The following is a 23,882-nucleotide window of genomic DNA, read 5'->3' as shown; positions in this document are numbered from 1 at the left end:
CATCCAGTTGGTTTGCCGACGGCCGTCTGCCTGACTGCACCTGAATGCAACACCAGTGCCTCCGCCCTTCCTCACACTACACAGTGGTGACAGTTTTAACAGGCCGAGCCGACAGCTTCGCTCAGTTTCCGTGGTTACCTACGGTCACGCTGCAACATGGCCGCCTCGGTTCGGTGCGTCGCCCACTTATGTATTTGTAACGACTTGTAACAACTCATTCTAAGGAACCAGAAAGCTTTCATTTGTATGCGGGTGTGATTCACCTTCAGTGAAATACGTATTTATGAAAGACAGATTAGATTTTTGCTAATAAAAAGCAAAATAAGTTACACACTGGGGCTTTAAGAAAGTAGCTAGTTGAAAGTAAGTGTCACTATATATACAGTATGTCAGCCAGTTTGTCACAGTAGTTACCCCCTATTGTTTTCTAATTTTCTGTTGTTGTTTTTTTCTCTGTGCTGTTTTTAAATGAGCTGTATAGATGAATAATTTGATTTGACTCATTATTGTGGTCCACTTCCAATGCACAGTTAACCACAGTCAGTTCACCCCTTCTCTGTTACTAAAGGCCCTTGAAGAAGCCAGACCTGTCGTGAGATGGCTCAACAAACAGCAGAGGGTGGGCGGAGGCTATGGATCAACTCAGGTCTTTAATGCATCTGTGCTATTTCTCTTTCTTTTTTTGTTCTATGATCTGGGATTATAATCTTATTAGTTTCATGCTCTCTTTCTCCCCAGGCAACTATAATAGTGTACCAGGCTGTAGCGGAGTACTGGGCCATTGCCAAAGAACCAGAGTATGATCTAAATGTGGACATCTTGGTGCAGGGCAGGTCAAAACCTGACTCCTACAACTTCAACAGTGGAAACCATTATGCTACAAGAACTTCTCATGTGAGAACACACACACACACACAACCACACACACAGTGACTCATTAATATCAGCAGTAAATACATACAATACAACACATATTTATTTATATAGCACATTTAAAAATACAACCCAGGTTGTCCAAAGTGCTGTACAATAAACACACAAGCAAACTAGTGGCAATACAACTAGATGGAACAGGTAATGTAGCTACAATAAAAGCATGCAATAAAACAATAAAACAAGAATAAATCAATGTCAGTCAAATTGTTCTCTTCATATTTGTGTGTGTGTGTGTGTGTGTGTGTGTGTGTGTACGCACACATGTGTGTGTGTTTGTGTGTACAGATCAGCGATATAAACCAGAATGTAACAGTGACTGCCACAGGCACAGGAGAAGCAACAGTGACGGTACATATAATGTGTTTTGTTCTTTGCTTCATTATCTGTTTTCTATTGATGTGTCCCTTTTGAGACCAAAGATTTTCTCTTTTAACTTTGTCTACTATTACGACGAATCCATCCCATATCTTCCCAATGCATGTAATATTAAAGTGCACTTTTTTCCCTTGAAATAGTTGGTGTCACTGTATTATGCTATACCTAAGGAGAAGGAGAGTGACTGCCGGAAATTCAATCTGTCAGTGCAGCTCATCCCAGGTAATTTGATCCCCCCACTCTCCCACAGTTTATTGTGTGTGAGCTGTCATGTTTGTTTGGATGTACAGTATATCTGTCAGTTTTGCTTGTCTAGCTTTTACATTATTTAGAAATATTGTGTTTCCTGCTCTTCATCATTGTGACAAGTAGGTTTCTTTAATTGAAGAAATATTTAATCATCTGATGTTTTGCTTCTCCAGAGCAAGACAATGAAGAAGAGGAAGTTTACAGACTGAAAATAGAATATCTGTGAGTGTGATAAAGAATACTGACAAATGTTACAAAAATATGACATTTTCTAACCAGCTACAGCCACCCATTGCTTCATATCTTAGTAACTCTGTTACTGTTACTCATTTTGTTTAAATGAAATTGTACATTGCCCTTGTTCTGCATAGTTACAAGGATGAGGAGAGAGATGCTGGTATGTCAGTCTTGGATATTGGCTTGCTAACTGGCTTCACTGTCGACACAAATGATCTGAACAGAGTAAGAGCTTTTACAGATACAAACATACCCACATAGAGTGCAGTGGTCAAAGTCAAACAAGATGATTTATGCTTTTGAAAGTTGTCTGACAATGTGTGATTGTATGTTTGTGGGTAGTTGGCAAAAGGACCTTCCCGCACCATTTCAAGATATGAGATGGACAAAACCCTGTCAGAGAGAGGGTCACTGATAATCTACCTGAAAAGTGTAAGACATCAGGGCTTCTCTCAGTCAACAGTTTTTCTCTTTGACTTGCCATTCCTTTATTTATCTGTGTCCCCCCTTTGTTTTACATCTCCTCAGGTTTCTCACACACAAACAGAAGAGGTCGCCTTTAGAATTCACCAGACCTTGAAAGTCGGAGTCTTACAACCAGCCGCCGTGTCTATCTATGAATACTATGAACGTATGTCATAAATATATGCTGCCTCAATGTTTTCAAGATTATTTTCTTTGCTGAAGATGTAGTTGTTGTCAGCAGTCTGCTGTCAGTAGACAGGTAGATCGATAGATTTTGTTTGTATTTTGTGTACATTTACCCCAATACACTAGAACAACATGTACATTTTTTTTGCAGAGAAACATTGTGTAAAATTCTACCATCCTGAGAGGACAGCTGGACATCTAATGAGACTCTGTAGAAATGATGAATGCATATGTGCTGAAGGTAAACAAGATGACAATTGTTTGAAGACATAAGCTGCCTACCTACAAATTTGTGGAGGATTATTGCCCTCATGAAACATTGATCCCTTGTTATTCTACATTGTCTTTTAACTTCAGTTAATATTGCACAAAAATAAGTGTGTGTGTGTGTAATTTGGCAAATCAGATCATAACATTATCATCAGATCTTTGTCAGAGGCTAGCCTTGAGCCTTGAGTGTCCTGAAAGCGTCTATAAATAAAATGTATTATTAGTAGAAGAGGCAACATGCACCAACAGGTGCCTGTAGGCAGAGCAAAAAAAAACAAAAACACCAGCATACTTCATACAGCTGCACTCACCAATCAACCCATCCCCATAGGTACGCATGTGCTCAATGAATTTGCTCATTTCTTTGTGCCTATATTTCCAGAGAATTGCAGTATGCAGAAGAAAGAAAACATCAACAACGACCAGCGAATAGCAAAATCTTGTGAGAGCACCCCGACTAGCAAAATTGATTATGGTAAGACTTAGTGTTACTTATGTCTTTATCTTAAAAATTGTCTTTTGTGGATGTAAATGTTTTTGTAAAGAGATTGAGGGAATGTGTAGTAACTATCCTTAACTTCTATGTCCTCAGTTTACAAAGTGAGAGTGGAAAACTTTACAAATGGTGTTTCCACTGACTCTTACGCAATGCTGGTACTGGAATCCATTAAAGAAGGTGGGTATCACCTCTTAAATAATACGGTTTGAACTATCCAAAATCTCAAGGTGAATCTATCTATCAATCTATCTATCTATCAATCTATCTATCTATCTATCTATCAATCTATCTATCTATCTATCTATCTATCTATCTATCTATCTATCTATCTATCTATCTATCTATCTATCTATCTATCTATCTATCTATCTATCTATCTATCTATCTATCTATCTATCTATCTATCTATCTATCTATCTATCTATCTATCTATCTATCTGTCTGTCTGTCTGTCTGTCTGTCTGTCTGTCTGTCTGTCTACTGATTGGGGTTCCTTGGCACCCAGGAATGGTCAAAATTGGACCTTTAGAGAAAATATTACATATTTTAGGAAGCACATTTATTTGTATTTGTGCGAAAAGACAGATGAAAAGAAACCTGTAAGCTAAGTATCAAGCTACTCCTAGTGGTAGCAGATTAACTTGCCTCTTCTTTCCACGAAACAAGTAAAGGCTCTATGTAATTACTATGATATCATATATGCTACTTTTCCTTTGAGCTGTGCATTTCATCCTTAAGCACCTTCTCTCTCTTCTGCTGTATTTTAGGTACTCTTGATGTTGGACCTCGAGGTAAATCGCGCATATTCCTGGGTTATGCACGTTGCAAGGAAGCTTTAGACCTGAGAGTAGGCAACACCTACCTTATCATGGGCACATCCAAAGATATCCACAGAGACACGGAAAGTAAAACGTAAGTAAAGTAAATAAGTAAATCTGTGAGTAGATTTAGTCCACACGAGCCCGGGTATTTTTGAAACCGGAGTTTTGCTTCGCGTCCACACCAGTGGTGTAATAAAAATACTCCGTACACACGCAACCGTGAAATCCGCTACCAAGTGACGCAATGCACGTGTGGAAGGCTGTTTTAACCAATCAAAATACAGTGGAAACCGCTTGGATCAAAAGGCTTGGGACGGAATCATTTCTATACAAATGCTGTTTACGTAAATAATTCGTTATCAAGAAATCCGCTTATAGTGTTCATTTTTGGTCATTTTATTGATGTAAACATGCGCAAAATCCATTTCAAAACTACGTGTTATTATAGCTTTATTTCACAGACTCCAAGTCCAACAATTAAATATTAATTAATTTAATAAAAATGTGTAGCCTATTTATTTTATTTTCGGCGGTGTCCCTTTGACGTGCACTGCTGCAGCAGCCTGCACATGTTGCTGCGCTGTGTCTTGACTCTTGTGCTGTGTTGTTGTGCGGTGTGCATCACCTGGCTGCTGAGCCATGACTGTCTGTCGGTGCGGCGCAACTCTGGCTGTTGTGTTGTCTGTCAAAACATGGATGAATGAAACATATCCACTTTATATCGACCACGGACGTCACGGATACATTTTCGGCTTTTGGCTCGTTCCTCATCTCCGCATAGGCTCTTTATATCACTGCATGACAGCAGCGCGACCCCCCCTCCCGTCGTACCCGGGACATAAGCTATTGCCTGTTCATTCATGAAAATCATCCCGAAAAACTCTCAATCAAACAAGGTGGGGAATAAGAAACTGCAGCGCTACTGTAGTAGTTCTGTCATTTTAAAAACACACCGACAGCGGCCCCGCTGATCTGTAGCGTCACTGTTACTGTAAATGATGCTGTGTGGAAAACCAGCTGTGGTCTGTGATTGAGGGTGAGTTTGGAGCTGACAAGAGGATCGCCCTGACGACCGTTTCGTTATATTTTTCTCATCGAAAAACTATACAAATAGCCTAGCATTTAGATGATGTAAAAAAAAAAATAAAAATAAAAATAAAAAGTGATAAAAATCCACTTTGTCACCTCCATTTTTGCGAGCTCACCTGCAAACCGCTGCAAACAACCTCTGCGGGCTGGCATTGTTTACATCAGCACGTGTGCAGCTTTGACGTAAACGAGTAAAACAATCACGGTTGCAGTGTCCACACGCACCCGGTGAAACCAACCCCGGCCGAAAACCCCACCCTGGACTCCGGTTTCAAAAAAACACGGTTTCAGGGTTCCAAAAGCACGGTTGCATGTGGACAGGACATACAACCGGGAACATATGTTCACGGTTTCAAAAATACCCGGGCTCGTGTGGACTAGGCATGAAACCCATGGTACTAAAAAGCCTACTCCGAGTCATAAACTCTGCGGGCAACTCATATTTGATCATAAGCATGTGTGTATTATCATGAATACCAATCAGTCGTAATTGACAATATGCTCCTGATAATCAGCAATTAGCATAGCATACATCCCCGTCCATGAACAGCTAATGACCACCATATACAGTGGGTACTAGTTTCATTTGGACGTTTCCCTCACGTAACGCGTGATTCACGCATTGCGCGAAATTGTAGGTCACATTGTAGCCACTAGGTGGAAACATCGTACTGAGATGCAGCTCAAAATATTTTGGGATAATTCCACGTTTGACCACAACGTAGCTGCAATGGAGAGTGGCGCTGTTCATAGGCCATAGGTACTTCATTTGCAGCTGTGGTCGAGAGAGCTAGAGAGTGAATGGAGAGAGGGACCGCTACGCCGGTCAATCAGATCAATGTTGTTGTTTTTTATTGTATCACAGTGGTTACAATAACCTACGTTCAACAGGATCAGTGGTTCTCATGGGGGTCCTGGACCCCTCCATATTTTTGATCTCTCCTGTAGCCTGGCCGGGTCTGGCTACAAGTTTGAGCAAATTGTCTCATATCTATTTTCTGCAAGTTCTGGTGAATGTAACAATCCACTCATAGCCGACGATGGCTCGTTTAAACAGTTTCTAAGCTGCTTCGTCCGTGCCAGCAGCCTGGACCCGATGCGGCTGGACTCACGAGCGAAGCATTAATACACATCTGTCAGCAGCTGCTCCAAACACACAATTTGAAGGGACAGATTAGATGCTGATTTTGTTAACAGCAGGGATGCAAACAGCGCGCCGAAAAGCGAAACTCGCTTTTTTCATGACCAATTAGGTGACTTGTGTGAATCGTTCAGATTTTTGTTTTTGGGAGGTGGGAGAGGGGGGGGGTCTCAGCGTCTCAGCTGGGGTCAGTAAAATGTTTTTCTAACAGGCTGACAGTGACAATCACGTGAAACTGAGGCGAACTCATTCATGATTATACTGATAACAGCCGACCTCCAATGTAGACGCGCGACATGCACGCTCATTAAAGCGGCACGTATCCGCGTGCAGTCGGTGCGACGGCGACGCCGTTTTTTCCCCCGTGCATGTCCGCGGCACGGTTCCCTACGTTGCTGTGTCAGGCAGGTGTTTCCACGGAGCTCTGCCCCGTTTCAGAGGTGAAGGAAGCCCTGAGTGGAAAGACGTCGCCTCCGCGATGTAGAATGTGTTCAATTCAAAAAGTGAAACTAACACATTATATAGGCCTATATGTCCATTACACACTGAATGAAATATCCCATGCCTTTGTTTATTCAGTTTATTTTAATAGTAATAATTATGACTAACATTCAGTGAAGACCTACAAATCAGTATCTCCAAAATGGAAATATTGCAAAGGATTTTTTTTTTAAAGCATTTTTAATATAGAAATGTTGGCCTTCTGAAAACGGTGCTCTGGTTTTTAGGTGCTCTACAATCTCATAGTTTCAAAGAAAACAGATTGATTGATTTTTACTTAAAGCAGAAGTGAGTGATATATTTGTGTTAATATAAGTCTTAAATAGTTATATCTTCCGACAGCAATCACTTACATAGAGTGTTTGGTCTGAAACACGGGTCTGTCAGTCACTCTGCTCTGCTCTGAGCCGAAGAGAAAACATTTATCGTATCCTACAGTTTTTATCCAATGAGGAGAAAGAACGGCATGCAGGGCTGTGTGTGCAGCCAAGGAACGCGGTGAATGTGGCGACGTAGGGACGAGGACTGTTATGGTGCGTTCAAGGAAACTCGTATTTTTCCGACCGTGAAGTGGTACCAGTTCGATCTGGTACGAGTTCACCGGTCGGAAGTTACGAGTGGCCGTTATAGTGACTTTCACCGGTAAAACAGGTCGGAAAAACACGAGTGGGTTGCCTGGAACGCTACAAAGTCGTAAGTTGTGACTTGAAGCTGTAATTTACGATTTCAAAAGCCTGCCTGGAATGCAGCATTAGCGAAAACGACCGGATCACTCACTTCTGCTTTAACGAAATGAAACGAAAACAATGTAGGCCATGCCTATATTATATTGTTGCAACTTTAGAAAAAATAATGCAGGGGGAAAAAGGCTTACAAACATGGACGAAAACGGCTCAGTAATACGCACAAAAATCCAAAAGAAACGAAAATGAACTAAAAAAAAAAACTAAACATCATGAAGTGGTCTCAATCTGTGTTTTATGCATGCCTCTGTGCGTCTGGCACATGTGTCTTGGAGTTCTGAATGGAGGCTGTATGTTCAGCTCCCCTTAAATTTATTACATGAAACGACAAAATTTCTTCACTTAGACTATGAACTGAAAAGTGTGAGGAGAGCTAGGCTACTGTAGGAACCGGTTTTTCTGTTCAAAGCAAACAGCTGTGTGAAGTAGCCTACTGTGGGGGGCAGGACTTTTGTCTGACAATGTACTTGAGTGAAGTATCCACAAACACACCCATTGGTCAGAGATAAAGAGGAAGCTAATGTGTCGCTAATGTGTTACATTGTGTCCAGCTGTCGTGACAGCAATTATTACAAGCACACCTATTGGTCATTTAATATGTCTATTAAACTCATTACTTTCAATAGAGCCGAGAAGGTGGAACATAGTAAAATATTTTTCATTCTAGTTTTAGAGGTTGCATTTAAAAAATATATATATAAAAAAATAAAGTTATTACTTTACATCACGTTCATAAGATGTGTAGTGCGTATCTGAGCCGTTTTGGTCCATGTTTGTAAGCCTTTTTTCCCCCTGGATTATATTTTCTAAAGTTACAACAATATATTAATATAATATTGTTTTCGTTTCATTTCGTTAAATAAAAATCAATCAATCCATTTTCTTTGAGACTGAGATTACAGAGCACCAGTTCATAGCGATTTTCACAACACTGTCACTCCGGATCAGCGGTACCACGACGCTGGTTATGAACTCGGTAACTCAACCCTGGTTTGTCTTATTGTGAATCTGTGAACGCGCACGTATAAAGGGCGGATTCAAGGCAGCAGACAAATCACAAACAGAGCACCGACGCCTCAGAGAGAAGCGAGGTGACTGCAGCGCAGCGCACAGCTCATTTCTCCTGTGAGGAAGAAGAGAAAAAAGGAAGCCTGTGGTCCGACCTGACCCAGTTATTGAATGTTTACGTTTAGAATAAGTTTAATTGGTGCTGATTAAACTTGTAAATGAATGCTGCCCTGGATCGATCAGACCTATTTTAAACAGTGGCCAAACAACAGAACCATTTTATTATATTAGACTATATATTTTCCATTTTTGCTGAGCATAAGGTTTGTTCTAAATTAAATAAAAGCCTGTCCCATACAGACGCGTGTCTCTCTAAACGGGTCCGCTCGGCACACACACACACACACACTGTCAAAACATGGATGAATGAAATCTATCAACGTTGTATCGGCTGCGTCTTGTAGCCTATTTCTATCGAGGAAAAGTTATTTCAGGATATCCTATGTTTCGCCCAGCCCGAAAGTGACACAGGCTCTTGCCCGTTCATTCACGAGAAATCATCCAGCAACACTCAATCAAACAAGGTGGGGAGTGAGAAATCTGTGGCACTACTGTACAGTAGTTGGCTCATTTTAAAAACACAGACGGGTGTGTTTGGAGCCAGAGATGTTCACAAGTCTTTTTTTGCAAGTCCAAGTCAAGTCTCAAGTCTTTGGTCACGAGTCCAAGTCAAGTCTCAAGTCTTTGAGCGGTGAGACTTCATCAAGTCTCAAGTCTTTGGGGGCGGTGTTTAGCTCAGTTGGTAGAGCACCCGCCCCATTTGTAGAGGCTATAGCCCTCGCTGCAGGCGGCCCCGGTTCGAGTCCCGCGTCGGATGGCCCTGTCCTGCGTGTCATTCCCCCCCATCTTTGCCTCCCATTTCCTGTCACACTCTGAACTGTCCTATTTAACTCATTGAGTGCCAACCACGTAATTTCTCGTTTTTCGTTCCCATGCGTTGAGTGCCGAAAACGTAATTTTACGTTTTTTGCTTTTTTTTTTAATTATGAAAATAGACACTTTAATACACATTATATGTAAATTTGGGGACTCTACGACGAGGAGAACTGAAATAGATGACGATCAAAGTCACATGACAGCTCATGATCTGGAAGTTTTTATCATAACTCGGCTTCTGCAAACGAGTTCTGCATGCAGATGCAGCAGCTGCTCTGCTCTCACCCGCGCTGCTGCTCCAGCTGCTCCAGCTGCTCGGAGCTGAACCAGGAAGCTCTCAGCCGACAGTCCGCCCGGTCTTCAGCTGGAGCAACACCGTGTCCTCCCCAAAGTCCTCCCGCGGTAAAATCTGATGGTCTCTGGACCAAAGCAGACCGGCATCACCGACCCGTACCACAGAAGGACCGCGACCACCGGCGGGACCGGTCTTCGCGACAGACACAAACAGCGCACCTTTCATAAAAGACGCTCTATCTCCTTTTCTAGAAAAAAAGGAGGGATTTTGGTGAAACCCAGCCATGTTTAGCTTGACTTTTCTCAGGAACAGAGGCACGTAGAAACAAACGGTTTGTGGCCACTTGAAGCATTAAGGTAAACCTTTCAATTGAGCCACAGTATGTGTTGGTGGCAATAATATAGAATACACTGTGGCTCTACATAAAAAGTCAAAAATGGTCTAAATTGCCGGTACACTTGACTAAAACTTTGGAAAGGAGCGCGGCACTCAATGAGCTAATAAAGGCATGAAAAAGCCAAAAAATATACTTAAAAAAAAAAAAAAAAAAGTCACGAGGTCAAGTCTCAAGTCTCTAAAAAATAAAAGTCTCCTGTCTCTTCTGGTTGTAATGACCCTTCTATCATCTGCTGCTATCCGGTCTACTAAAGATACTGCACAGCTAAATCTAAGAGATTCAAAGCATTTACTGTATTATTATCACTCCTTTATCTATACAGTATTGATTAGTTGTTTATTATATGATCACTTTAAAACAGGATATTGCAATGCAATATGAAGAAAACACACAATGAAAGCTTTCCTTTAAAGGAAACTGTATTCTGAGTCAAGAAATAATCAAGGCTGCTCTGCCCCTCTGCACTGGCCTTTTCTCTCCTTTTTTGCTTTGTTGAATTCAGAAAACCCAGATGAACAACATGGAAAATGATTTAGGCTGTTAATTATAGGTCATTAGATCTGGGTGGTACCTATAGCTCACATCTTTATGTGCAGCAAAACCTTTCTGGAACCGCATCGTTATTATTTTTTTAATTAGCTCCGTCAGCTCATGGGGGCGTGTCGACACGTCCAGACTTCCATACATAGCCTACATGCCTTCAGCCATATTTCGCAGCAAAAACATAAATAAACAGGAGGATTTAGCCTACAGTAGCCTGATATGTGCCAGTTATGCAGCAGCTAGTCCCCGTGAAGGAAGGTCTGACAACAAACGGGCGTTGTGCATGTAGGCTATGGACGGTGCCGCTATTAAAAAAAAAAAAAGCCAGTTCACAGTCGCCTGTCACTCACCCGCAGCAGCTGACTGCGCTGTCAGAGGAGCTCTGCTGCTCCTCTCTCTTTAGACACTGGTGTCTGGCTGCACTCTGTAGGAGTTCAATATGAAGCTCTAACCTCCATCTGAATAACGTTACCGGCCATGTGGCGCTGCTCCGCTAGTGGTGTGTTAACGGCAAAAAAAAAAAAAGATTGTCGGTCGTCCTGTCAGGAGGGAGACACGAGCCAAAAAAATAATGATTGTTCACGAGTCTCAAAACACGAGTCCGAGTCGAGTCTGAAGTCTTTTGGGCACGAGTCTAAGTCAAGTCTGAAGTCTCTGTGGGTGCGACTTAAGTGCGACTCGAGTTCGAGTCGCAAACTCGAGTCAACGAGACTGAGAACCGAAAAAAGAGAGTGAGACGTATACTGTAGCTGCCGTCGGCACATTTTTCTAATTGAAAAACTATACTGTATTATTATTATTATATTGCATTGCCCATTCGTGTTCACTGCTCCGTGCTGCTGTCTTATGGAGGCGTCCTGCTGCTCACAGATGCCACCTGGCGGTTGTTTGGGCACATTGCAGCTTCTGGTGAAAACACAATTACTCCGCCACAAAAAATCTTGCGTGACTCTCCTGGGAGTCACGCGTGAATCTCGCGTGAAATCGTCCAAATGAAACTAGTACCCACTGTAAGGAGGTAGGTACATTTATGGAATAATCAAAGTTTTTATGGTTAATATACTGTATTGCAGTAGCACAAAATCCCTGCTTACTTCCACTTGCTGTTGCACACAATCGAGGAAAACGATGTACTCTGGCATTAATTTGATCATGCCGGTGAGTAGCCTACAGCAGGTAGGATCTGGCTAATGGATGGCTGGGATATGCCGGACATGTCAGCAAACTTCAGCTGGAAAGTCCCTGTGGCCAAAAACCCAAGCAAGTCTCTGTGCTTTTTTAACCATATTTTGAGCCAGAGGACAAATGTGGCTACTTGTAACAAGTGTGGCTACATATGCGGCACGGTGGCGCAGTGGTTAGCACTGTTGTCTCACAGCAAGAAGGTCCCGGCCGCCCAGGTCCTTTCTGTGTGGAGTTTGCATGTTCTCCCTGTGTCTGGGTTTCCTCCGGGTACTCCGGTTTCCCCCACCACTAAAAAACATGTCGGCTAGCCAGTGTTGGGCAGTAGCGACGTTACAAGTAGCGGCGTTAGTAACTTAACTACATTTCTCAGTAGCGTGGTCGTAGCGTCGCTGTTTTCTACATCAAATAGCTTTTCAGTAGTTAAGCTATTTTATTGATCAGTAGCGCGGTAGCGTCCACAGAAGCTACATTTCCCCAGGCATTTAAATGCACCTTAAATGCACCGCTTCCATGTGATGTCATGTACGTATCTGCTGATGCCCGGCTGCTGCAGCGGGGCGCAGCACGCAGCAGGTAACAGAGGAGGAGGGATAGTTAAGTCAGAGCCGTAGCTGGACAACTTTATCGCTGCACAGCGACCGCGCGCACCGTTGCACGTCGCTCCAAGAGCCCGGTGCGTCCTGTCAGCGGAGACACGGCCACTGAGAGGACTGAGTGAGGGGACCGTTCCTAGGAACGTGCCTTTTAATGAATCATTTAAAAACCAAACACCCTGAACAGGATGTTGAGTAGGCTACGAGAGGGAGAGACGACTGCAGCAGTTAAAACGAAAGTTCCTCGTCCCAGCATGTCGCCCACTCCGTCCGTGGCCGACAGCTTTTAAAACAGTGTTTCCCAACCTTGGGGTCGGGACCCCACGTGGGGTCGCCTGAAATTCAAATGAGGTCGCCTGAAATGTCTAGTAGCCTAATTGATGAAATCTGACCAAGAAAGGTTAGGAACCACTGTTTGAAAAGACACTTGGGTTTTTTGGGAATGTACTTGCATAGATCTTTCAGCACTCACAATGGGCCGATATAAATGAAAAACTTTATTTCACTTCTTGTGCTTTTTTGATGAGCAACGGCAACTGGAATATTCAAAAACTGTCAGAATAGTCAATAAACATTTACTTTCTTTGAAAATTAAGTCTAAAAAAATATTTTATTTACCCAATAGGCCCTATTAAAAAAAAACAAAAAACAACAACTTTAAAACCACTTTCAGTATTCTGTATTATTCGGTTATGCGGCCAAGTGTTTTGATTTTATTCGGTATTTGGCTTCGGCCAAAAAAATGCCATCCGGTGCACCCCTACTTGGAATTAAGTTGGTTTGATGTAAAAAAAAGAAAAAAAAAAAAATTCTCTGGTGGGTAGCTTTAGTGTAGTGAAGCTTCATTTCATGTAGAGTAACTTGTAGCTTAGCTCACTACATTTTCCAAGTAGCTTGCCCAACACTGCGGCTAGCTAATCCTCCAGTCAGGAGAGAGGAGGAGAGGAGAGAGGAGAGGAGAGGAGAGGAGAGGAGAGGAGAGGAGAAGAGAGGAGAGAGGAGAGGAGAGGAGAGAGGAGAGAGGAGAGGAGGAGAGGAGAGGAGAGGAGGAGAGAGGAGAGGAGAGGAGAGGAGAGGGGAGAGGAGGAGAGAGGAGAGGAGAGAGGAGAGGAGAGGAGAGGGGAGAGGAGGAGAGAGGAGAGGAGAGAGGAGAGGGGAGAGGAGGAGAGAGGAGAGGAGAGGAGAGGAGAGGAGAGGAGAGGAGAGGAGAGGAGAGGAGAGGAGAGGAGAGGAGAGGAGAGGGGAGAGGAGGAGAGGAGAGAGGAGAGGAGGAGAGGAGAGGAGAGGACATTCCCGCGCTGTTCAACTGAGAGGTACCGCAGGTCCTTTCTCCCCTCTGCTGTCAGACTCTTCAACAAGGCTCCCAGTAACCAGACCAGAAAACCCCCATCCCTATGTGCAATAACCACCCCCCCCCCCTTCCACAACTGCACTATATATTTATATCTATATATATTTTCTATCTCTTTTAATATCCTTGTTGCCCTATATTTATAAATATATATATATATATATATATTTTTTTACCAGTCCACCACAGTGTGCACGGCATGTGTGAATGTGTTAGTTTGTATGTACTGCTGCTGTAACCCTGGGAATTTCCCCATCGTAGGATGAATAAAGGCATACTTTACTTTAAATGTGATTAAGGAGTGATCAGACAAGACAGGGTTTTGAGGATGCGGTCAGCTTCTATTCCATAAGTAAGTACTAAGTCAAGGATATGATTAAAAGTGTGAGTGGGTTTGTTTACCCTCTGAGAGAAGCCGACTGAATCCAAAAGCAACTTGAATGCAGTGGCCAGACAATCATCATCGATGTCCACATGAATGTTAAAGTCAGCTACTATAATGACTTTGTCTGAATTCAATGCTAAGTTTGACAGAAAGTCAGGGAATTCTTCCAGGAACTCAGAATAAGGTGCAGGAGGACGATACACTAGCAACTAAGAGTGGTTTCTCTGCTTTCCAGTCTGGGTGAGAGAAGCTGGCAGTAAGGCTTTCAAATGTATTATATGAACTATTAGGTCAAGGGTTGATAAGCAGATTTGACTGATAAATAGCAGCTACTACTCCTCGGCCTGTGTTACGAGGCACATGACAGTTAATGTAACTAGGAGGGGTAGATTTATTCAAACTAACATATTCATCTTGCTGCAACCAGGTCTCAGTAAGTCTTAAAGCAGAAGTAAGCGATCCGGTGGTTTTGTCTAACTTCCTGTCAGCCGATGGAGTTAGCAGTCCCCGCCCTCGTCCCTACGTCACCACATTCAGGCGCATCCCTTGGCTGCACACACAGAGAGGACCGCCCCTTTATGCCGTTCTCTCTCCTCATTGGATAAAGGTTGTAGGATACAAGGAAAGTTTTCTCCTGGGCTCAGAGCAGAGCAGAGTGACTGACAGACCCGTGTTTCAGACCAAACACTCTATAGAAGTGATTGCTGTCGGAAGATACAACTATTTAAGACTTATATTAACACAAAAATATCGCTTACTTCTGCTTTAATACATCAATTTGGTGATGTATAATTCAATCATTCACTAGGAGCAGGGGCGGACTGGCCATCTGTACGTTCTGGAGAATACCAGAACGGCCGGTGCGGCAGGACGGCCGCCGCCGGCCGCTGCGCAGCCGTCACAGTTTTTTTTTCTCTTGCTTATCATCTACTGTTGTTCCATGTCCAGACCAATAGGTGGCAACAACGCGCCTGCAGGCACATAGATGCGTAAGCTCACTCGTCACTCAGCCGTTGACAGTGAGGAGTGAGTGTGAAGTGTAGCTCAACTGGTAAAGCACCTCGTCTTGTGATCAAAAATCTTGCTCCTGTGTGGGATCGAATCCCTCCATAGCCGTCTGAGTTTGGATAATGCATTTTCTTTCCCCATCATTATGATCACTCTGTCAAAGTTAAAGCGTTAACGCGAAATGCTTTTAACGCTTTTACCGCTTCGACTAGCAATTTTTTTTTTTTTTTTTTTTCCCCAATCGCCTGTTCATTCAGCCTGGGGAGGGAGATGAGAGGGGGAGGGGGGGGGGGGGGGGGGGTGGCGCAGTCTTAGTTATAATGTTACAGAAAACCTGCATGTTTTTTCTCCTCATGTTCCTACACTAAAGAACCTGTTCTTCTTATCACCAAACGAGGCTGCTCTCCCTCTGTCAGCTGATTTTTTAATACCATGAATGGAAAGCATAAGAAACGTCCAGATCTGGATGTTCCTTATGCTTTCCATTCATATTGCTGTTATTTCAAGCAATAATATATATATATATATATATGTGTGTGTGTATATATATATATATATATATATATATATATATATATATATATATATATATATATATATATATATATATATATATTAGGGCTGGGACGATATGCTTTTCTCCCGATTCGATTCTTCTACGATTTTTGGATGGCGATTCGATTTAAATTGCGATTCTACGATATTGCCGATTCTCTCGATTTTTAGTCGCATTTTTAACATTTATCTGCACACAAATACTGTAGGAGCCTATAAATTAACATACTCCATTATAAAGTGAACTTAAACCCTTTTCAAAGCCTGTACTCTCTGTATGTAAAAGAGGCTAACTAATACACATTGCACAATATTTAAAAAATTTCAAAAAATTAAAAAAAAAAAAAAAAAAAATCGATTTAAAAATCGTCAAAAAAGATATCGCGATATCTATGTGAATCGATTTTTTCTCCCACCCCTAATATATATATATATATATATATATATATATATATATATATATATATAAAATGTGTGGCCTCTCTCTGTCAAAAATGCCAGGGCCTATTTTCTGTCCCAGTCCGCCACTGACTAGGAGAGACTTGGATGGGAGAGATCGAATATTTAGCAAACCACATTTAATATTGGTTTGGTTTGCTGCAGCAGAGGTTTTGATTGTTGCTGTAAATTACTCCTCCAGATTTGGGTTTAGGCTTATACAGCCTCGAGGCAGACACAGTTTGAAACGGAGTTACTGAATTAAAAAATAATAACGCGTTACATTTAGTTCTGTCAAAGTTAACGCGTTAATTTTGGAGATTAATTTTAAACATTTAACGTGTAAAAAAAAATTAACGCAATTAACAACGTTTTGTTTACTTCCGGTGGTGGCTGACCCGTTACGTGTGCAGGCAAAGCATGTACCGGCTGTAGCGCTGTTATTCTTCACTTTATTCAGTTTTAATATTTTTTCATGCGAGTAAGTAACCGTTTAGATCAGTGGTTCTCAACTGGTGGGTCGGGACCCAAAAGTGGGTCGCGGACCCGTTCTGGATGGGTCGCGGACAGCTGGTCAAAAAAGTAAATAATATTTAATGCACATCTGATGTTGGACATGTCTTTTATTTTGAAAAATAACTTATTTTGAAAGGCACTCGTCACGTGAACACATGCAGTTGTAATGCTCCTCCTCAGTTTCTTATTATTTGCTCTGAATGCAAAGATATTACTTTCTTATTAATGTGGCCTGAATGCAGTGAATCCTGTTTTGTTTTGTTTTGTTTTGTGGGTCTTTATTTTGTGCAATTTGATATTTATTCACTTTTGTGAATATGCTCTGAATGCAGAGATGCATTAGAAGTCAAATGTATCGTTTTGTTGGTCTCCATTTTGTGCAGTTTGATGTTTTTTTATTCACTTCCGTACATGCAGTTGTCATGGTCCTCCTCAGTTTCATTCATGTTCCCTGAAATGCACTTTGCTCAATAAAGAGCAAAATGAGTTTTTAAAGGCTTTAAAAAAAAATCTTGGTTGAATTCTATAAAAGTGGGTCGCGACTTAATGACCATGGGAAAATGTGGAGCCCAGAGTGAGACTAGTTGAGAACCCCTGGTTTAGATGACCAATATGCGGTTAGTTTATCCACTTGATGATGAAGTTGGCTCCGACGACGTTCTCGGAGCTGTGACGCTCCACCAGCAGCGACCGTAGCGGAGCATCACCGAGGCAACAGCCCGGTCTGCGGAGCCGGTCGGCCGGGTAACAGCATCGTCCCCGGGTAGACAGAGAGCCGATTAACTTTACCGCAGGTCTTTAGAGGTTCACCGCCGGCTGGTTTAATTCTTTTTAGATAGTTATTGAATGTTTGTTTAGTTGTTGATTAGTTTGTTTGAATGAAAAGTGAAGCTTCATGTGTGAATTGGACGAGCAGCGCTGCCTTGGAGATGTAGGAATCACCACCTACAGATCAATAAATAAAACAATGAATCGATCGGTCAATTTAATTTACGGAGGGAAATTGTGATGTGAAATTGTGATGTGATGTGGTTGCACGTCCGCAGCGCAGCTTGGTAGGAAAAAAGGAAAAACAAAATATGTTGGCGCATGGCCCATAAGTGGTCTGCAGTGGTCTTGATGGTTTTGATATTCAACCTAGGCCTGGGTTGTTTTGTTATTATTTTTGTTGGAGAATATAAGCAAGTGGCTTTTTTTGTGCCAAATTTGTTCTTCACGAGAGAGAAACTGTGTTTAAAGTTTAAAGAAAGCCATTAAAATAGCCTTTGAATTTAAATATACTTTTTTTGTGTTTATTCTACACTAATTTGATGATTATAGCAGTTATAAGATCAAATCGTAAGAGGACAAATGCAGTTTATTCGTTGATAAATTAATTGCGATTAATCTAGATTTATTACAGAAAATTGTGAGATTAATTAGTACATTTTTTTAATCTATTGACAGCCCTAGTTGCATTATTAGTTACTGAATAAAGTAACAGCGTTACTAATAACGCGTTACTACCCAACACTGCTACTGAGTCAATTTAAATAGCTAATTCACATTTTGAATAAACCTAATCTGGATCTTAAACTTGGATCTTACATTGTTTCCTTGGTTCTTCATTTCTTATTCTTTTAAAGCAGAAGTGAGTGATCCGGTCGTTTTCGCTAATGCTGCGTTCCAGGCAGGCTTTTGAAATCGTAAATTACAGCTTCAAGTCACAACTTACGACTTTGTAGCGTTCCAGGCAACCCACTCGTGTTTTTCCGACCTGTTTTACCGGTGAAAGTCACTATAACGGCCACTCGTAACTTCCGACCGGTGAACTCGTACCAGATCGAACTGGTACGACTTCACGGTCGGAAAAAAACGAGTTTCCTTGAACGCACCATAACAGTCCTCGTCGCTACGTCACCACATTCACGGCGTTCCTTGGCTGCACACACAGCCCTGCATGCCGTTCTCTCTCCTCATTGGATAAAAACTGTAGGATACGATAAATGTTTTCTCTTCGGCTCAGAGCAGAGCAGAGTGACTGAGAGACCCGTGTTTCAGTCCAAACACTCTATGTAAGTGATTGCTGTCGGAAGATATAACTATTTAAGACTTATATTAACACAAATATATCACTCACTTCTGCTTTAACCACTCATGAGATATGACAGGAGATCACTTTATACTCGTTGAGCTGGCTGGGTGCCGACGCAGACGTGGCTGCAGACAACTGTGCCACTCCGCCATATTCTCATTTATTCAACACGTTCAAAATTCAAAGCATACTCAAAACTTATTCCTAGTCAGTATAAATCAGCTTAAATAGCGAAACAATAACAAATGGCGCTTACACCCGCTTTGCCGGCTAATTTAGCTAAATGTATTATTAAATATTTTGTCATGTTTAGATTACGTGTTTCATCTGTGTAATGTGTACAATACAGATCGCAATACAAATTAAAATTGTAATTTCCAATAATGACAAACAATATTTATGTGCATTCGTAAATTTACGAAAAACTACACGCAGTAAGGAGCAGGTGTAGATTCGGTTAGTAGCTACAAAAACATCTGAACAATTAAAATACTGGTGAATGCTGAGATTTACATTAATTTCCTTCTGCAAACAATTTACACACAGTCATTCTGCCTACTTTTCATGAAAGAGACCCACTGTCTCTATGAAAACATGTTTACTGTTTCACTGCTTTCTTTTGCTAAATGAAGTTTGCTTTTCTTATAGGCTATCTATTGTGTACTTTAGTAAGTGTGTCATTTCTATTGACAGAGTCATCATTTTTGGTGGGAGGGAGGAACTGGTGCTTGTTCTTGTTCATGTCTGGCATCATGTATATTCATATCTAGCATGCATGTTTCACTTTGCTTTCCTCAGGTTTCAGTATGTGCTTGGTGAGAGAACTTGGGTTGAATACTGGCCCACAGATGAAGAGTGTCAGAATGAGGAACACAGAAACACCTGTTTTGGGATGCAGGAGATCCAGAGGCCCCAACTCCAAATATGCCATGAGTAACAAAGGAAATAAGATTTATTTTACAAATATAACTTCCACACAAAAGTAACAATGTTACATCGTGTTGATTAAAATGTAATGGTCAGAATCAATTTGTCTGTGTTTTCTATACAAACTCATTTTAGCTAGACAAGAATTACTGTTTGGCTGCTGTATAATAGTTCATAATCATAAGGACCCACGGTGACACGGGTGTCACACAGCCTTCAAATGTCCTGGAAAGCCCCTTACACCTGTTTATGTTCCCTGAGTAATAAATTCATTAAACCGAATACATTCAGTTATCTTGTAGCGTACAAGCTACAAGATAATGTTCATGGAGATGCTTCCATGTGTTTCATATTTTTTTTTAAATAGAATATTGATCAATGATCAGACAGGAAATGATTGGTGATAGTTGGGTTAGTGAATTCTAACACAGGAAGCATATTTGGGTATAAAAAATGTTTTATGCGAATGATAACCAGTTTAATCAGGACGTATTATTTGCTAAATTGTATGAACTTATAATATAAAAATATTTTGTAACTTTTTTTCCCTTTGCGTTATTTTGGAGCCACTGATTTGGAGACACTGATTTAACATCATCACTACATCAACACTAAAATGTTTTTAAACCTACATGTTCCAATCAAACAACGGCTTCTGTCTGAAGAGGAGTTATTATTATTATTGCTGTTATTAATATTTTTTTTATTATTATCATGATCATTATTTTGTATATTCTTCATAGTGTTTGGATGACCACTTCATGTTTCAGCTGTTAAGTTAGATCATTTTGTCTGTTTCAGCAGGAGTGAAACTCCTCTGGAGGGTGGGATGAAGAAAATATGTGTATTTAAAACTTTTAAACTTAAGGCCATTGGTCAATAAAGAACTAATAAGGAAACAGCTCTGGATCAATTATTCATTTGTGAGGACGAAGCAACGTTGTACAGGTATATATAATTTATTAATATGTGTGTGCATTCACTGTGTTGTAATTAAATGAAAAACACATTTAAAGATGAGTTATTTTTTGCTTTACAGTAATGTAAGGTGATGTTTTTATGCCAGAGGACGCCACCTGCTGGTCAAACTGCTCACTGAAGGAAATGAGAAGATCAGTCACATTCAATGCAAACTTGCAGCTCTGTTCTTGTTTGCAGTAAAACAATCGCAAATTCTTCCAGACCCTCACCTCTCTGCACTGTTACTATCTTCATTCTATTGTATATACATCCTAAATTCTATATAACACATGCATAATACCTTTTGTGTTTGCATCTGACACCACCTTTAGGCTACTGCTCTTGGCAATAAAATATTTTCTGATTCTGATTCTGATTAACACAACTGAGGCAAAGCTAAAAACACACTTGAATCCATGGATCTATTATAAGAACAGTAAGTTAAGGACATAAGTTAATATAATTCATCCATGCCTGCACCGTTTTCCATTCATTCTGTAAAACTACTACAGGTGTAATATATTTTTTGGCCACTGCGCTCCGGTGGCGCTGTTGTCAACCACTCAGTCTACATTGTTTCCTGTGTGAGCTATCAGTCAATCCAAACTATTCCCATGGATCTATCAAAGACGGTTATGGTCACTCCACTCGGACTTCTGTTGGAGACAAAGTTCACAGACACTGGAACACAACTCGAGCTCGTTTATCAAAGGTAAGACTTTTTATTTTGGTTTGTTTTTGTTTTTTTTAATTTGACGCAACGGGATGAGTTCTTTTTTTTGATAAGAAAGGTGTATGATATATGAGTGACCACACACGCGATAATGATGATTTAAGAGACGTGGCTGAATTACGTTTATCTTTCTACGTGTTATTTTAATGAGGGTCTCTGTGTTTTATCTTTTAAAGTTTTATCTTTTACTTGCTTTGTGTAATTATTGTTCGAAATAAAATAAAACAGAACTAAAATACTTTTACATAGTTAGTTAACGTCAGAAAGCAGCAACAGTTAACAACCGCATCCTAGCAACCACCCAGAGATACCATGGTAACCGTTCATTTAGCAGGGTTGTAACTATGAGGTGGTGACAAACAGCTTTAGTTTTTAGCTTTTAGCTTCAGCAACCAGTGAGTCAAACAAATGAAACACTGACGGAATATTATTATTAATTTTGTATTATTAATTGGATTACTCTATACTGAGCTGACATTATGATTCAGTCATTAAACTCGTTTGATGATTTGACTCATTTTCCTGAATTAACCACAGTAGTTTGGTCTTAAATGAAACGACTCAGTTGACTTTTTTGTGAAAAATAAATTACTCACATTGGTAGCTACTATGACAAAGTGTAAAAACAAAATAGGCTACCTTTTCTTTCTTTCTTTCTTTCTTTTTTACAAGCGAATACACATTTTTTACAACAAATACAGTAAGAAAGATGGAGTACTGTACAGTAGGCGAACAGTTATCAATACAATTCAAAACAATTATAATACATTTGTTTTACTGTAAACAAAACAAAAATGATTACTGGGGAATGTAAAAAAAAAAAAAAAACTTAATTCATAAACTCAACTAAACTATAAACTCTCTCCATGGCGTCACACGGTTTGACCCATTGTAGGCTCCTCTCCTGTTGTGTTTTCAGCTTTGGGAAGGGAAAGAACACGACTCCCCCAGCCAAACTCTTCGGGTAACTGCTGTCCGACAATACACTTTGCTTGTCGGAGGTCCGAAGCTTGACGGACCTTGTTTACATAGTAACGGTTGCTATGATGTCTGATTGGACAATGACCGTTCGTGGGCGTGGTTTTGCAAAACATTCGACCCAAAGCAGTTTTTCCTAACTGTGGCTCGGAGCTTGGAGGACCGTATGTTATCTCAATGAGGCCGGTTGCCAGATAAAACTGGATATAACAAGTCCATTGAGGAGTTGAAGGTGCTTTACGCTGGTCCGAGGACGCAGGTGCGCTGTGTGGAGAGACTGAGGTTGAGTTGCTGTGTCAGAGCTTTAACATTGCCAACCCGCGAGGCGAGCAGTCATACGGGCATACAGAAAGTACAGAGACTCAGGTGGAAAAGACATCCCGATGAACTGATGGAGTTCCTTGTTGCTGTCAACAGCATTCCTATTGTGCTGAATGTGAGCGCGGATTTTCTCTGAACTTGTATGCACTCCCAACTGTGCCTCTCTGCTCAAATCGCTGAATTCAATCCAGTCCTGTACGTGAGGAGGAGAGTCTGGACATGGTCGTGATGTGGGGTGTTTTGGACAGCAAATATGGTAAGCATACTGTCTATTAATAGGTCGCCGTGCCAATCTTTAAATAACAATAATAAGGGAAGATTTGTGTGATTTATTGTAGTAACTTTTATTTTTCTATGTTTTACAAGTTAGACCTGTTGAGAAATTAACTGCTGAGTGTATACTTAAAGTCCCACCTGTGCAGAGTATAGCCTAAAGCAATTATAAATTATTGTCATAACATTTATACCATGGATATTATTTGAAATTAAGGCTTGTAAGTCCCACAGCATGGTAAGTGGGCATTTGCATGTTGTTTTCTGTATTACGGGACCTGTGCCCATCTCATCATCCCTGCGCTGTCATATGTACTTTGCATTCCGGCACCTTAATGATTTACAAATTAAGCACTGGTGGGAGGATGTTGGTTATGGATCCGATCTTCTTTGTCAAAGAGTTGACAACCTTACCTGAACTCTATTTGTAGTGCTAAAGGTCAGACTAAAGGTTTAAGTTCTGGAATAAATGCCCAAACACAGCTTGTGACTTAGTGAACTTATAAAAAACTCTTTTTTCATTTGTTTCTCCACTCAGCTAACTGTCTCCTGAAGTCTGACCCCTCTGCTTCTTCTGCAAACTCAATAAACAACAATAAGCCAATAGCGCCCCCTTGAGTATTCGCCTCCATCACCGTCACCGTCGATCTGATAGATGTTCTCCACGGCGGAGCCTTGGTGTTGGAGCTGCAGCGTGGACGGACCGTGGAGCTGCTGAGGCCTGAGACACAGACACAGAGTCACAGCTCATTGGTGAGTAAAGAAGAGAGCAATGACATTTCGTCTTTAATGCAAAATTAGGACAGTGTTATGAAACATTAAACAGGAAGCACAAACTTATTACCAACTGGAGCCATTAACCCTGAGCAACAACAGCACGGCGTCAGTGGTTTT

The 23,882-nt window shown here is 41.1% G+C and overlaps 1 protein-coding gene across 2 annotated transcripts in view; it reads left to right on the top strand.

Moving 5' to 3' along the window:
- Positions 1–20,622, top strand: part of LOC310996889 (complement C3-like) — a 69,446-nt gene extending 48,824 nt beyond the window's left edge. For both annotated transcript variants that reach the window (XM_083986397.1, XM_083986398.1), the window contains 13 exons: positions 569–646; positions 739–894; positions 1,222–1,284; positions 1,452–1,533; positions 1,734–1,782; positions 1,932–2,022; positions 2,140–2,229; positions 2,326–2,428; positions 2,600–2,689; positions 3,101–3,193; positions 3,311–3,394; positions 3,985–4,129; positions 19,595–20,622. In XM_083986397.1, the coding sequence (XP_083842523.1) occupies positions 569–646; positions 739–894; positions 1,222–1,284; positions 1,452–1,533; positions 1,734–1,782; positions 1,932–2,022; positions 2,140–2,229; positions 2,326–2,428; positions 2,600–2,689; positions 3,101–3,193; positions 3,311–3,394; positions 3,985–4,129; positions 19,595–19,733 (1,263 nt within the window). In that variant the 3' untranslated portion in view covers positions 19,734–20,622. The remainder of the gene's footprint in view (positions 1–568; positions 647–738; positions 895–1,221; positions 1,285–1,451; positions 1,534–1,733; positions 1,783–1,931; positions 2,023–2,139; positions 2,230–2,325; positions 2,429–2,599; positions 2,690–3,100; positions 3,194–3,310; positions 3,395–3,984; positions 4,130–19,594) is intronic.
- Positions 20,623–23,882: the final 3,260 nt, after the last annotated feature.

This window comes from Trachurus trachurus (assembly GCF_905171665.1).
Source record: "Trachurus trachurus genome assembly, chromosome: 14".
Classification (NCBI taxonomy): Eukaryota; Metazoa; Chordata; class Actinopteri; order Carangiformes; family Carangidae; genus Trachurus; species Trachurus trachurus.
This window is presented reverse-complemented; position numbering and strand designations above follow the sequence as displayed.